Below are 17,101 nucleotides of genomic sequence, written 5' to 3'. Positions count from 1 at the left end.
CTATATTTTTACAGCTATACTAAAATACCATGTTTAACATCTATGATGTCATAAAAGAACTGAAATAGCTGTCTCCATGATCAGCCATTTTCTTAAATTGAAACTCCCATATCTTTTTCGAAAGTGGTCTGATTTTAAGAATTCTTTCAGCTGTATGAAATACTTGAGAATGGCTTTCATATACAATTAATTAATTGTCAGGCATTTCTATAGCCCTTTAAGTAACCTGACACGAGGGACATCGCTGAGGGTTGATTATTTAGGTATCGTTCACAGGCGGGCATGTACGATCATTTTTCTTGCCTATCACATTCAATTTAAACCACGATGACAAATATATTAATTTCATGACGTCACAATATGACTTATACCATATGGCATCACTATGATTTTTTCTTCCTTGCACGTTATCGGACAATTATATACTTTCCACAAAATGTAGGCGAGAAATTGCCAAGAATAATTTATCAATGTATTTGTATCCCAAATCTACTCCCTGCGCAATGTGATTAATGAATCTAAGGGGCACTTCAATTCAAATCTGATTACATGTCCTTAAATTTGCATAACTTTTCACATGTCGGAACTAACATGTCGTATACATTTTACACTAAGATGTTTTAAAACTTTAATTCACAATTTATAAAATAATAATTGAAAATAATCATTTCATCAAGTTTAAAATATAGGAAAATATGTTACCTGGTAACACAGGCTATTTAACAGTGACCTCGAGATGACTTAGTATCAGACTTTGTTCGAAACAAATGGACGTGTGGTTTTCCTTCAAAGCTATTTAGAGGATCTTATTAATTTTGAATGTCTACCCATTAAAATTATACAAGTATTTCCATACCAGTGTAATAAAATTAAAAAATTTCATGACAATATTATAGTTATTGTTACGTAAACAAGTTCAAAACATTTAAAAAATAGTAAATTTGTATTGTTGCATATTTGATAGTAGTATTTAATGTATACAGATATAATCCATATACTAATTCATATGATAAAGTACTCCATTTGGCTCTTTGATTCTAATTTGTCAGATGTTTCGTACCAACACATGCAGGCATCTTATCGGTTGGTTCCCATATATAACCAGTGGTGGGACCGCATTTGTATTTTTCATATGGTCTTTGTCCATTTGCTAAAAATGTTCCCCTTACACACGTCATGTTGCATTCTAAAAAATGTTCAGATAAATCATCTCTACATGTCACAATAGTATCATAATCTCTCTCCAGCTTTGGGCATGCTAAAACAGAAATTGAACATAACATTATAATAATGCAATTCACAATTCAACCGATCAAGCCTGTACATTATTCTATGAAACAATCTATTGCATTCCACGTTCGATTCTTCTCACAAAAATAAACTCAAACATGAACCAACTAAAATGAAAAGTAAAATGTTCAGTTGACATACATGGACACGTGTGATCGTTACATGCTTCTGTTTCCGTCTTATTTCCTTCACAATCTAAGCCCATGAATCCCGGCACAGGATTATTACATTCCGACTCCGGTAGCGTGTTCCACCACCGCATGACACAGAGCAGCTGCTCCACTCCCGCCATTCTGGCCAGCCTCCATTTACTGTAAATGAATGAATAGATGGATATTGAATAACTGCATAGGAACATTCTAACAGCTGACTAGAGGCGCATCAATGAAATTTAAGAATGTCCAAATTTTGAAACAAAGCCTTTTAGAGAAGATCAAATCGTGTGTTGGATTTGAAGAAGGACCAAAGAAATCTAACAGCGAAAGCCACATATTTACTTGAAACAAAAACCGACAGCAATATACGTTTATACGTTTGCATGTGTCAATGATTTATATAGCATATATAGCATAGAATTATATAGAAAAGGTGAAACATGTAGACAACAAGAACAAAATAAACAAATAACGGATGAAATACACAAACGTTCCTGCAATACTGGCTTAAATAGGTACATTCTTCTCTTCAAGCATAGCTCTTATAGTTCTCTTAAAATATTGGACACAAGTCACACCGACTTACTATAATGGTGGAGGAAGACCCTAGATGCATCTCCGGGCGAGATTAAAGGTATGAGCGAGCACATGGATAAAAAAACCCGACCCTCCACAGGCCATGTTAGTTTTTTTGTTTTTTTTAAGATAAGTACGAAGCCGTGCCTTAACTCGTAAAGATAAGGGGCAAGTGATTAGAAGTTTGTGGACCTTCACTGAACCATAAGACCTGTCATGAACATTTGTTAGTTCTTTGGGGTTTAACGTCTTCTCGGCGCATTTATAGGTTATATGGCAGATTTTCAGTTTTGAAGGTGGAGGAAGACCCCACGTGCCCCTACGTTCAGTATTTCATAACCGATCTTTATTAAGCCAGATGGTAGGCTAGCTCATATGAAGAATTCAGCACCATGAGTGAAGCTCGAACCTACATAAGGGGCCAGTGTTTTAAAGTCAGCGATAGTGCACAGCCCCTATATGATGAAAAGATTGTATATATACTTTGAAGTTAGCATTCCTTATAGGCATTTAAATTGAATACAAAAGTGTGAAATAGAACTCATTTAATCTTTTGGAAATCAAAATCACTTACTTTAAATGTTTGCAGCTTCCTTTACATATATGGCTTTTGAAGTTAAAATGATAAAAAAGATAATATACGGCTATTTGATTCTTTAACTGATACTGCTTAAAATTGTGAATATATAGAAATGTGTTTATCAAATTATATTAAATGTCTGTCGTACAGATAGGATATTGCATTGTTATATATATCTGACATATCTGGTATATCTGAATTATGATTACCTGGTGGTTTATTGCAGAACACACCAGTGTAGCCGTCATTGCATGTGTATCTATATGTTCCATTGCCGGAAACACACTCTCCATTCATACAGTCATTATATAGACAGTAATCTGGTGGTATGTCGCACAGATCGCCGGTCATTCCATTTTGACAAATGCATTCAAATCCATTCACTTTGTTTATACATGTATGAGTACCGCAAGGCCCCGTCTCACACTCGTTAACCGCTGCATTACAAATTCGTTAGTATCAACATTAATAGAAGAGACTTTATCGTGTTCTATGTATGCTATGATTATGTTGACTGTCCCTACACTTTAAAGTTCCATACGGCTTTTTTTTAATTTCATGTTAAAATCACATAGCTAACCATTTAGATGTTAACTTATTTCATTAATTTGAAAAGCGCTACTATTATTATTGCACCTAATACAGTTATAGCTATAACAGGGGTAATCTTAAACAATGGATTCAGCAATAGTTTCTACACTTACAATCATTATTTAAACGTTTGACAGATATTTGAGAAAGTAATTATCGAAAACAGGATTTAAAAAGGAAAACACATATTTAAGTTCACAGCGAAACATGTTGCAACACATGAGATGAGCCTTTACAATTTAAAATGTCAGCTGAGTACAGTTAATTAAAGGAATGCCTATACGTTATATTTAAATATGTAATTCCTCTCAAACTGAACAGAAGTTAACAAACAACGCTGTGTATGACCATTTATTGTATAGAAGAGATGATTTATATCTATTTCTTAGGGTCGCAGGTCGTCGGAAATATTATAGAACTTCCTTGAACGAGATGTGGTAACATATCTGTCATTGAGAATAACCCGTCCGCTGCAGTCACTGCACAATATTGTAACAGAGACGTTACACCAGCCTGATCTATATGTCGATTGTACAGAGTGAAGCCAGATATGTATATACCTACAATCAATGATGCAAATTAAAGCATTTTAAAGCTGGGCTATCATAAGTGAAACAAGCAAATATTCTATCATTGTTCATGTGCATGTGGTATCATTTACCAGCATTTCGAAAAACAAGAGGACCATGATGGTCCTGAATCGCTCACCTGTTCCCACATGACCCAGTTTTGAGTATGACGTCGTTTTTATATTTATTTGACATAGTGACCTAGTTTTTGAGCTTATGTGACCCAGTTTTGAACTTGACCTAGATATTATAAAGATAAAAATTCTGACCAATTTTCATGAAGATCCATTGAAAAATATGGCCTCTAGAGAGGTCACAAGGTTTTACTATTTTTTGACCTATTGACCTAGTTTTCAAAGGTATGTGACCCTGTTTTAAATTTTAACTAGATATAATCAAGGAAAACATTCTCACTAATTTTCATGAAGATCTCTTGAAAAATATGGCCTCTAGAGAGGTCACAAGGTTTTCTATTTTTATACCTACTGGCCTAGTTTTTGACCGCACGTGACCCAGTTTCAAAACTAACCTAGATATCATCAAGGTGAACATTCAGACCAATTTTCATGAAGATCCATTGAAAAATATGGCCTCTAGAGAGGTCAAAAAAAAATTTCTAATTTTAGACCTACTGACCTAGTTTTTGATTGCAGTTGACCCAGTTTCAAACTTGACCTAGATATCATCAAGATAAACATTCAGACCAACTTTCATACAGATCCCATGAAAAGTATGGCCTCTAGAGAGGACACAAGGTTTTTTAATTGTTTGACCTACTGACCTAGTTTTTGACGGCACGTGACCCAGTTTCAATCTTGACCTAGTTATTATCAAGTTAAACATTCTGATCAATTTTCATGAAGATCCATTTAAGGGTATGGCCTCTAGAGAGGTCACAAGGTTTTTCTATTTTAAGACCTACTGACCTAATTTTTGATCGCAGTTGACCCAGTTTCAAGCCTGACCTATATATCATCAAGATAAACTTTCAGACCAACTTTCATACAGATCCAATGAAAAATATGGCCTCTAAAGAGGTCACAACTTTTTTTCATTATTTGACCTACTGACCTACTTTTTGATGGCACGTGACCCACTTTCAAACTTGACCTAGATGTCATCAAGATAAACATTCTGACCAATCTTTATGGTTATCCATTCACAAGTATGGCCTCTAGAGAGGTCACAAGGTTTTTCTATTTTTAGACCTACTGACCTAGTTTTTAACCGCACATGACCAAGTTTCGAAGATGAACATTCAGACCAACTTTCATACAGATCCCATCAAAAATATGGCCTTTAAAGTGGTCACAAGGTTTTTTCTATTATTTGACCTACTGACCTAGTTTTTGAGGCACGTAACCCACTTTCGAACTTGACCTAGATATCATTAAGATGAACATTCAGACCAATTTTCATACATATCCCAGGAAAAATATGGCCTTTAGAGAGGTCACAAGGTTTTTCTATTATTTGACCTACTGACCTAGTTTTTGATGGCACGTGACCCACTTTCGAACTTAACTTAGATATCATCAAGGTGAACATTCTGATCAATTTTCATGAAGATCTTTTGAAATATATGGCCTCTAGAGAGGTTACAAGGTTTTTCTATTTTTAGACCTACTGACCTAGTTTTTGACCGCACGTGACCCAGTTTCGAACTTGATCTAGATATCATCAAGATGAACATTCTGACCAATTTTCATAAAGACCCCATGAAAAATGTGACTTCTAGAGTGGTCACAAGCAAATGTTTACGCACGGACGCACGCACGGACGGACGGACGACGGACGCTGCGCGATCACAAAAGCTCACCTTGTCACTTTGTGACAGGTGAGCTAAAAACACTGAAAGATAACCTTCACTTAAATATTTTATCTTTAGATATTTACTTAAGATATTTAAAAAATCCTTATCAAATGTACATAGGATTTTTAGATATTCTTAGTTGAGGTCTATGCCGTAAATGGAACATTTTGCAGAGCTGATTAAAATATAAGAAAGGAATACAACTGCAAGTGCTCTCATTTGATCTTCTAATACTTTTGATGACTACAGCATAACTGAAAACATTAAATTTTAAACATTATTAATATAATGTAAAAATTGTACATGTAGTTTCCAAATTTGCATGCATAAAATGTTTGCCTTTAGATATATTTTCCATCTCAATGGTTCCTTTTGATATCGTTTTTAAGGGATCTCTGACTGCTTGCGTTTCACTCATTATCAGTTTTCCTCCAACATAAAGCTGCATACTGCCTGAGTTAGTATTAAAACTACACGCAATATGGGTCCACTGGTCTTTTGTCAACGTCCCATCACTTGCATTATTAGAACTGTAAAGAGTTTCTCACTTTATGAAAGTATATTTTTATTTCCGTCAAGCAAATATTTAGCACTCAATGATTATTAATACTTAATATTCAAAATGTATTACAGACATTAAATGAATAAACATTAATGCCTAGTACTCATAGTAAGTGAATCAGTGGTGATGTGTGTTATTTATAATTCAATAGAAAATTAAATGAACTGAATCATAAGTCGATTTTTTTCATTTGCAAAGTTGATAAAAATAATAGTTTCAAAATGGCTGTATTCCTTGCAACTATTACTGAATATACAAACCTTGATCCAAATACAACATAAACATAGTTAGAAAATGTTATATTTATAATTTCGCCAAATATGTTGGTGATGTATATTGACAGACGGAAATTATCAAGATTAACTGGTTTGAGCCATAATGATAATGTCAGGGTTGCTGAATCATCTGCATTGAATGTGGCGATTACGGATTGTTCTTCTAATGTGCCGATAAAAATATCAAAGATATCGCATTCTTCAGCAGTGATACTGTTTGTGTCTTTGGTCGCAGTGCCATGTGGACACGACTCGCACTTTGTCTGACCTAGAAGAGGCTGATAAGTACCGACTGGACAAGCAAAACATGGTTCCATAGCTGTTCTTGACACAAACCCAGGACTGCATAGCTCTAAGAAGTAAAACAAATTCATCCATGGTATATAATATTCAATCAACATTTAAATCTCACGATCTTTTTGCTGTTTTTCGTTTGTTTTTATTAGATATGAAATATCATTAGATTTCAAAGCATCAAATAAAATCTGTAAAAAGATCCCTTGAAAAAAAAAAATCTCTTATTCGCCATACATGTACCAAACCAGGAGAAAAAAACGTTATAGAACAAATTTCGATAAAAAGTATTCCTTTTATAACGTATATATCTTCAACCAAATGTTTGGTTTGACATGATTTTAAAAATCATACAAACTATAGATATTAACCGGTCCTTACGGTGAACAGAACGAAACAACGCAAAAGAAGGTCAAACGCATTGCATAACATTCGACGGTAAAACTAGTTGCTTTCTTTTTATTTGACCTCACAATATATATTAATTTGCTTGTTGTACTTACTTATGCAAGCTGTTATGTTCTTAGATCCTTCATACAGTGTGCTGTATCCATAAGGACAAACGTCACACGCTGTCGCGGCTTCATGGTCCATATATTCACCGATATTACAATATTCACAAATGCTTGTTGTTGAATTCAAGTAAGTTCCTCTGGGACATGGTTCTGTAATGCAAATTCAAGTATGTTCTTTCAAAGAAATATTGTGTAAATTTGAATTTAGGCACGTTTCCTAGTAATGCAATTCTGAAGTAAAACATGCAGGACAGGGACTATTCCCTTATAATTTATCGAAGTACAGTACAACCTCTCTGTAGCGGCCCTCTCTTAAGTTATAACTCTATAACAACATCACCAAAATTTCCATTAGCTGAAATATAATATTAAATTAACCTCTCCAGAATAACAACCTCTACATAGCAGTCAATATTTGTATCTCCCAAAAAGTGTTTCTCAACAGGGGTTGCACTGTACAGTCCTTTTACAAAGTTCTGCTACACAAATTTAGTATTTAAAACTTTGGCATTATCAGTCTGTAGCTATCAACAGCCATATCTCGTTATATACGGAATATCTCATTAATTTACAGTTTATTTTATAAACAGAAAATAAAAAGCTTGCAATATAAATCGTAAGTTATTGTGTTATAAGTTATAAGTAAATGTGACATTTCTAGCGCTAATCTTATATTATGTGGACGGATAGCTCAGTGGTTTGCACACTGGCCTTCCAATCCTGAGGTCGGGGGGTTCGATACCCGGCAGCTACTCGGGAATTTTCAGAAACGCTTTTCAGTGTTTCCCAACAAACTAGAGGTGTACTGGTCAGGAACCCAGGCAATCCTTCCGTGTATCAGTGCTATACACTGGGCACGTTAAAGAACCAGACTGTCTATTCGCAACGAGCTAGGCTAAGTTAGCCGGACATGCCTTATCTGATTTCTGATCTCTCTGTCGTGGGGGCTTTGTCTTACTCTGTCCCTCTGGTCAGATCGCTCTGTGTCTGTACTAGTAGAGGATGAATTATGCGCCCTGTGTGGCTGCATTTGAACTATGTAAAGCGCCTTTGAACGTGAAATTGATCATGAAAAGGGTGCTATATAAATCTGGTATAATAATAATAATATTATCAAACATTCGAATCACTAAATGTCTTAATCCCTTGCTTGATATTATCACTATATCAGATGCGCACATTATCTTCATGTTCTGGTCGAATGATTTTCCACAGTGTTATTGTTCTATTTATTTGAACAGTCAAAACATGTTCCCGACTTTCATGTTAATCTTAATATGTAGGTGTGAACAGAGTATTAGTATTATGACATAAAGGTATATACATATAGTTTATTTTCTATCCGTTTAAACAGCGATTAAAAGTAAGTCAGAAAGAAATCAATGAGCATATTTTTCTTTTTGAATTAGACATTGAAAAATATATTCCCGATATTGGTTTAGATAAAAGCTATGAAATTAAAGATGACTTACTGCACTTCAAACTCCGAGACACAAACTTGTATCCGGAGTCAGTACATACGAATTCAGGTGAAGCATCTGACTTAAAAGCTCGACGGACAGAGTTAAGCTTTGAATATCAAACATTCCTTCATTTACGTATTCTTTTATCAATTCTGTGACATTTTCATAGAAATCTAGAATATCAAGATAAGCGTTTTCGGCTGTCTTGTTTCTTGCATCAACATCCACCATTATATTAAATGTCACGACAATTTTCCCATCCTGGCGTTTGAAAATACCGTGCTGTGTCTCCCTCCTACGTCTTCTTCTCGAATTTATACCACAAACAATCACGAAGTTCTCAATTTTACTAGTTTCTTGATCTGGACAAATTGAATTGTCAACATCTTCTAATACACCAGCCAAATAAAGAAGAACTTGTTGTTTGATTATTTCTTGGGTTGTTTCATTATTGCAATCACCTGTATATATATGTTCAGCGGGCAGTTTCATCACCGGAATAACTTGCTCTGAATATAAGAATATGAATAATATGTATCGGTAATATATAACACTTTTTGTACATACGCAGTTATTGCTTTAACTTTTCCACGATATTTTCAAAAAAGACACTATACAGTTTGTACTTTTTGCCCAGATCTCAGAGAATTTCTCTGCTTTCCCCTGATCCATTCATGTAATTTTATGACCGTTTAATGGACATTAGTTAATCAAAAGCTGTTTATTCAGACAAGGTGCAAATTGATATGATCAGTGGTAATGCCTCACCTAACTATGGTTTTAGAAACCACTACATGGCTATCCTATCTGCAGAAATAAGACTGACCAGATACATGATTTTATGATTTATCTATTTACTGGTTGAAAGATTCCAACAATAATACACTTTTGTTTTCCATCTGTCTGAGTACAGAATGTTAAGCCAAATGCATGAATAATACTTGAATTTAACAGTTCTTGATTTTGTTTTATTCTTTATGAGCACAGCACTGTCTTTAAAAGTAATCATAAAATCATAAATTTATCTGAAGGCAGCATAAAGTTACTGGAATTATAGCTGTAGTAAATATAATAAAAGGTTTTTGGATAAAAAGCGTTGAGTGCATTGTATTAAGTTTTATGGTACATTCAACTTCATTTGCACGAACTCAGCCTGCTATACTCTTGACCTATGGTCCTTATAAAACCTCTATCTTCATACGGTATACAATTAATGTGTGTTTTTTTTTAATAAGCATAAAACTGAAATTTATAGCATTTCCATACTTTCTTTAGTCAATTGCTTAGTAAGATATGCAGTACATCATGTTTCTCTAGTAATTCTTACCTAATTATATTTCAAATTCAGTTGGTTCGAACTACCTATGGCTTGAGGATTTCTTTGTTTTTCGAGTAATGAGTTTTGAGTTAAAAAAGTGAGTTTCGAGTTAAAAAAAAATGAGTTTCGAGTTGGAAAAGTGAGTTTCGAGTTAATTTTAAACTCACCCCTGTGGTTTGGAAACTTTGCTTGTGGTGCAGAACTCTCGGGTGAGGAAGCCATATAACTGGATGGTTGTGCTTGAAACAATGCATGGAGTGGCACCTGGGATATTCCTTTAGAACCATGTAGGCCTATAGAGGGGCACCTAGGGTCTTCCCTTAGCACCATGCATTGAGGGGCACCGGGGTCTTCCTTTAGTACCATGCATGTTGGGGCACCTAGAGTCTTCCTTTAGTACCATGCATGGAGGGACACCTGGGGTCTTCCTCTGGTACCATGCATGGAGGGGCACCTGGGGTCTTCCTCTGGTACCATGCATGGAGGGGCACCTAGGATCTTCCTTTAGTACCATGCATGGAGGCGCACCTGGAGTCTTCCTTTAGTACCATGCACGGAGGGGCACCTGGGGTCTTCCTCTAGTACCATGCATGAAGGGGCACCTAGGGTCTTCCTCTGGTACCATGCATGGAGGGGCACCTGAGGTCTTCCTTTAGTACCATGCATGGAGGGCACCTGGGGTCTTCCTTTAGTACTATGCATGGTGGGGCACCTGGGGTCTTCCTTTAGTACCATGCATGGAGGGGCACCTGGTGTCTTCCTTTAGTACCATGCATGGATAGGCACCTGGGGTCTTCCTCTAGTACCATGCATGGAAACACCTTAGGTTTTCCTTTAGTACCATGCATGGAGGGGTACCTGGGTCTTCCTTTAGTACCATGCATGGTGGGGCACCTGGGGTCTTCCTTTAGTACCATCGATGGAGGGGCACCTGAGGTTTTTCTCTAGTACCATGCATGGAGGGGCACCTGGTGTTTTCCTCTTGTACCATGCATGGAGGGGCACCTGGATTCTTCCTCTAGTACAAGAAAGGCTGGAAATCATCAAAAGACACATTTTCGTGTCAGTGTTATGTTAAACAAGCAAATTTGATGAATTGGTATCCCCCGCCGAAAGGGTTTGTGGTGTGGAATGGCAAAAAGATATATCCGGCAAAAAGTTAAGGATGTTAATAAGAAGCAAATAATTTCATTAGTCAAAATCAATTTAACAGAAAACAAATGTTTAATTAAAGAGTACATAATAAATGTATGATACTTTGATCCTGACTAAAGAATTTATTTTGAATGGGATATGCTTACTATAATAAGCTTAGCTTTTAAAATTAAATGCAGTTAATTGAAATGTGAGCTTGAAGTTTAACTGGAATGAAATATTGTCTTTGAGTGGTTTGGCACCAGGTGTTGCTGTTTTACGTTTGAACTTAAAAACTTAAAAGATCAGATGTCCTTAAGAGAACACAGGTAAGATATCTTGAACATGGCTGAGGGCAAGGTTTGTGCAGTCACAACTTAACATGTTGAAGGTTTGAACATTTCAAAAAAAAAAAAGGGAATGGAAATATATATATCTATATATAGATATATGTATATATTTATTTTTTTTAGGGGATGGGGGTGCAGGGGAACGGGAGAGCAAAAAAATTTCACATGTTGATTATAAATATTGATTGAAAATTAAAAATGAAAAAAAAAAGGTAAAAGAGTGAAGTTGGAGGGAGGGGTTGGGGGGGGGCAGAGGATGCATGATCAGTGGTGGGCATGACTGGGTGGAGAAGTGAGGTGGGGGAACGGTACAACTTGGAAGGTTTGAAAAAAATCTAAAATAAGAAATGAAAATTAAAAAAAAAATTTTTTGGGGGGGGAGGGGGTGTGACCAAGGCAAGTGGGTGACCAGGTGTGGGTGCACAACTTCACATGTTTATAATAAATGTTCACAGAAAAGAATGAAAGAAATTTAATGAAATTCTGCCAAATGGTAAGTTTGTTATGTACAAATATGTGGATTTTTAGACAACTAAAGGGTAATAACTCTGAAGTTACAAAAAGAAATCCGTAAAAAATTGTCTGTGCACAACCCCATTTTTAGTGTCTAAATTCTAAAAAAATTTTCATATTTTTCTAGGTCAAATATACCCAAAAGTTACGATCGGGAAATTTGGGGAATAAATCTATAGACCTGTAAACCCTAAAAAAGTTAACACAGAAAACTTCAAAGGGGCCCCATAACTTTTGGTTTTTACGGGGGGCAATCTGTCTGAAACTTGGGGGCTCGATAACCTCAATAGTGGTGAACATGTATATAAATTTTTTTTTGAAAAAAAATCTAAAAAAAGGGAATGTTTTTTTTTTTTTTTGGGAGGGGGGGTGGGGGGTTTAGGTGGTGATCAAGGAAAGGGGGGTTAAACCAGGTGTGGGTCCCAAAAAATTAATTTTACAAAAAAATTTTTAAAATAAAAAGAAGAAAGAAATTTAATGAAATTCAAACCAAAGGGAAATTTTTGGTTATGTACAAATATTGGATTTTTAAAACAAAAAAAGGGGCAAAAACTTTTTAAATTTTTACAAATAAATCCAAATAAAATTTGTGTGTAAAACCCCCCAAAATTATGGGATCAAAAATTCTGTTTTAAATTTCATAGTGCTGGGTCAAATATATAAAAATTTTAGATGCAAAAATTGCCATTTTTAAAGTACCCTAAAATTAACACTAGAAACTTCTAAGGGCCAAAACCCCGGGTGTTACTTGGGCAATCTAAACTGAAACTTGCGGGCCGCAAGAACTCATTGTGGTGAAACTGTATATGAATTTTTAAAAAAAATAACCCCAACCCCTTTTTTTAGATCATCAGGGGGGGTTCCCCTTTAAACCAGGTCAAAAAAATCACAAAACCAAAAAGTTTTTTTCCCTTCCCCCCGTTCGTTTGCTGTAAGATTTGTTTCCCTTTCACTTATGGGATAAAACATCCCTTAGACGGTGATCACTTAAAAAGTTCACCAATCACTTAAAAATTTTTTTTCCTTAAAATTAAATTAAAGGGGGGGAATAACTCTATTTTTTTTACCTTTTTTTCCCTTTTAGGGTACAATAGTTTTTTTTCCCCCTTGTTTTACCGCAAACACTTAAAAAAAGTGATCTCAAAGAAAAAATTTAGTTTTCAAATTATAATTTAAAAAACAATTTGGGGTGACAGAGTTATATTTTTTTTCAGACGGGCGCATTTATTTATTTGTTTTTAAAATCACTTTTTAAATGAGACGGGCCCACTTATAAAACAGGAATTGCCAACTTCTAATCTGGATTATTTGCACAAACCCCAAATCATTTTTTCCCATGTGAAATAAATTTTTCCGCTTTTTTAAAAAATTAAATTTTTTTCTCAAAATTTCTTAAAACTATTTTTTCCACAAATTAGGATGACTGTACATAACCTCTCCCCTTTCCCCAACCAATTTTTTTGAACTAATCCCCCAAGGGGCAACAGGTCAAAGCCCCCCCTTTTTGGGTCTCTAACTGGGGCCCTTTGACCTTTAAAAATAGAACCTGGGTTTTTGCACAGGACCCCTTCCGTCTTTTTGATTTGACATTCATGCAAAATATAAACAAGACTCCACTTTGGCATATTTTATGGGCCGACAAGAGCGACATGACATTTGATTTCCAATTTTGAGATTGGAATTTGGGCACCCCACCCCATCTCACCGAGGTTAAACCTTTAAATGCCAAATATAAAAAAGCTCCCCCCAAGCGGGGCAATATACCCCCCGGGGGTTTACATCTGAGGTTTGGCAGAAAACTTTTAAAGATTTTGACTTTTTTAAGCCCAAAGGACGGGAAAACAACAAAGGGAAAAAATTTAAAAAAAAAAAAATCTAAGTCCAAAAAAAAATTTTGCCCCAGACAAGTATGTAAAAATAAAACCAAAAAATTTGGGGAGGCCCAAACTATGTTGTACCACAAAAAAAAGGTGGCCTTTTTTTTTTTCCCCCAAACGGCCAATAATAAAATTTCCCAAAAAAGCTTTTTAAAAGAAACTTTAAAAGGGAAAGAAAATTTCAAATTTTTTTTTAATGAAGGGGTAAACCCAAAAAGGGATCTGCCAAATAACAAAGCTGTCCGAAGAACCCAAAGCTCGACTATTCAAAATTTTGGTCGCAGAAGCAGGAAAATATTCCCAAAAAAGGGTTAAATATCAAGAGTTAAAAAAGGGGACAAAATTTTTGGGCCAAAAAATCAACTATTTTTAAAAACGCCGAAACACCTGTAAAATTTTAAAATTCAATATCTGCTTTATTTTGGGGAGATAGAAACTTGCATGAAAAATTTTTAAAAACCAAATTTTCTAAGCCCAAAAAGGGGGCATAATTTGGCAAAAATGAAGGTCAATTTTATGGGACTTCCCTGCAATAAACCCAGTTTTAAAACCCCAAAAAACACATTTTAATTTCATTTTTAATACCCGCATTATTTTTGGGGAGATAGTAACTTGCATGAAAATTTTAAACCCAGAATTTTCAAAAGCCCTAAAGGGGCATAATTTGCTAAAAAATACATGCCCAGAGTTATGGACTTGACCCATTGGGTTTGGGGAAATTAAAAAAATAATTTTCAAAGCTATATGCCTTTAATTGTTTGCTGTATGTACTTGCATGCAAAAATTTAAACCCCAAGGTGTACGCGCCCGGCCAACGCGAGGGGTGGTAGAATACCTAGACTTTTCTTTGAATAGTCGAGCTAAAAACAAGAGCACTGCAATCCCGAGCAATAAAACACAAAGAAAAGTAAATTGACCTTTGACCTCTTATTTTCCCTTGACCTTGAACCAGTTTTTCTGAAACATGCCTTGCATGTCGCCCTTGGTGGGTTAAACCCATTTGTCCAAGTTTCTTTAAAACCCCTTCAACAGTTCAAGGGGTTTACAGAGCCGAAAACGAAACAAACAAATTTAAACCTTTAAAAAAAACCCCAAAGTCGGCCCCTTTGCCCTTTGAATCGAGACATCCAAAAAAATGGGGGGCCCCTGCCGTCGTCCTTGGGGGAAAAACATTTTTTCAACTTTTTTGAAATCCTTAAAGGGGTTCAAGAGCCCACAGGGGGAACAGACACCAAGGTAAAACTTTAAAAACGTCCCTTGGGGCGTATAAATGTTTTTGCTCCATGCATGTCATTTTAGGGTTCCGGGAAAAAACAAACCCCGGACAGAAACCATACAACCGATTAGCCAGGGTTTTCCCCAGCCGCAAGCGGGCTCGAAAAAATTTTCAAAAGTACTTTTTACTTTAAACACGGGATCAAACTTTTTTAAAATTTTTTTTTGTCTATGAAATTTTCCCATAAAAACCTTATTATTCCCATTTTGTCCCTGCCATGCCATTTTTAACCCTATACTCTAATTTATAAAAAAACCCTTTTTTGACTCTGAAAAAGACTAAAAAATAATAAACTTGGGGGCAAAGCTATCACAGCTTTTTAAAAAGGGGCCAAAAATTTTTTAAGTTTGACTAATGGATAAACTTTGCCTTAATCAGTTTAAAAATTTAAAACATCTTAGTTCAATCAAAAAAAACATAGAAACAATTTTGAGAGGGAAAACAGTATACAAACAAGCCCCTTGCCTTAAAAAGGATTTGACCATCTAAAATTTCTTCTACTCAAGTTTGGAAAAGATTTAAACTTTCATTAAAATTCCCCTTAAATTTTCATTTTTTTTCTCTAAAAACTTTTTTTTGGAAAAAATTTAAAAAAATATGAAAATCACTACAATCTTTAAAAGAAATTATTTTAACTAAAATTCTTGCCCTATGGGGACACACATTAATTACCTTTTCCCCCTTAGACACAGACCGTAACCTCCAGTCTGGCTGAAAAAAAAAAAAAACCCCCAAAGGGCCAAACCCATGGCGCAACTGGGCTTTCAAAACAACCCCAAATTTTTTATGCCTTTAATTAAATACTTTTTTGGGATCCCTTTTCGACACAATCTTGTACCCTTTTTATGTATTTTTTTTTTCAAGGACCAAAACTATGAGCAGTTTTGACAGCTGAAAAAAATCACTTTTTAAACATGCCAGTAATTATTTTATTCTCTTTAAACATGGTTTTTGGACAAAAATAAAAAGGGAAATTAACCCCTAGTCTGGAAAAGGGGGATATCTCCATCAAAAACTCTGGGTTCACTTTACCCACATGCGAGAAATTTTTCCTTGTTTTTTTCTTTATTTTTCAGAGAAACAGGGCAAACTAAAATTTTGGCCCTTTTATGCATATTTTTTTCTAAGTAAAGGGGTAAAAACTCTGGTTTTGGCTGTGTAAAAACCCGGGGGCAAAACCCTTCCCGTGCTAAATTTACAATCCTGTGGGGTTTTGATAACTCTGGGTCAAATGGGTATTTTGGGGAAACAAACCCAATTTTTGGCGGGACTGAGGGAAAAAGGGGCAATTCTAAGAAGTTCCCCCCTTTGCCCCCCCACCCCCCACAACCCTATCTCTAGAAACCCCTTTAAAAAAAGACCAGTGGAACCATTAAATGACCAAAACAGAAAAAGGGTTTTTTAAAAAGAGGGTCTGGCTGATCAGGGGAAATTTTGCTGAAAGGTTTTTCTTTTTTAAAACTCAAAACAGGAAATTTTTTTAAAAATAAAACCATTTCTGCACGTCCTGAATAATTTCTTCGGAAAAATTCAACTTTTCTGCACCCCTTTGAATAATTTTTTTTGGGAATTTTCAAATGTCTCCAATTTGTGATGGTGCCACAAAGGGCTTTATCTTCTATGATCACCCTTTTCTTTTTAAAATGTTTCTTACAGTTCATTATCCAAAAAAGCTAACAAAAGGGTTCATCATCGACCACACCCAAATAATCTGAAAATAAAGGAAAGAAAAGGGGAAATGTTTTATTTTAAAAATTTCAAAAAATTTCCCAAAGCCAAACAAACACATGGCCATGAAATTTTCATTGGAGAAATTATTTTCATTACCAACGAAAACACCCCAATTGTGTGGTCCTCGTGTTTCCTTTTGACCAATCCCATAAAAAAAAACTTCTAAAAAGTTTTTTTTTAAATTTACAAAAAAGGGGAAGAAATTCAAAAAAAAAATTA

General features: G+C 35.2%; 2 protein-coding genes across 4 annotated transcripts in view; one reads left to right on the top strand and one right to left on the bottom strand.

The window, feature by feature from the left end:
- Nucleotides 1-17,101, top strand: part of LOC123552495 (NADPH-dependent diflavin oxidoreductase 1-like) — a 288,089-nt gene that overhangs the window by 88,943 nt on the left and 182,045 nt on the right. The window lies entirely within an intron of this gene.
- The window catches only part of LOC128549008 (uncharacterized), a 48,536-nt gene continuing 40,088 nt past the window's right edge, over nt 8,654-17,101 (bottom strand). Inside the window, exon 3 of the mRNA XM_053524936.1 lies at nt 8,654-9,192. Coding sequence (XP_053380911.1) covers nt 8,699-9,192 — 494 coding nt within the window. The 3' untranslated portion in view covers nt 8,654-8,698. The remainder of the gene's footprint in view (nt 9,193-17,101) is intronic.

This window comes from Mercenaria mercenaria, chromosome 15 (assembly GCF_021730395.1).
Source record: "Mercenaria mercenaria strain notata chromosome 15, MADL_Memer_1, whole genome shotgun sequence".
Classification (NCBI taxonomy): domain Eukaryota; kingdom Metazoa; phylum Mollusca; class Bivalvia; order Venerida; family Veneridae; genus Mercenaria; species Mercenaria mercenaria.
The sequence above is the reverse complement of the archived record's forward strand: the minus strand, read 5'-3'. Positions and strand labels throughout refer to the sequence as shown.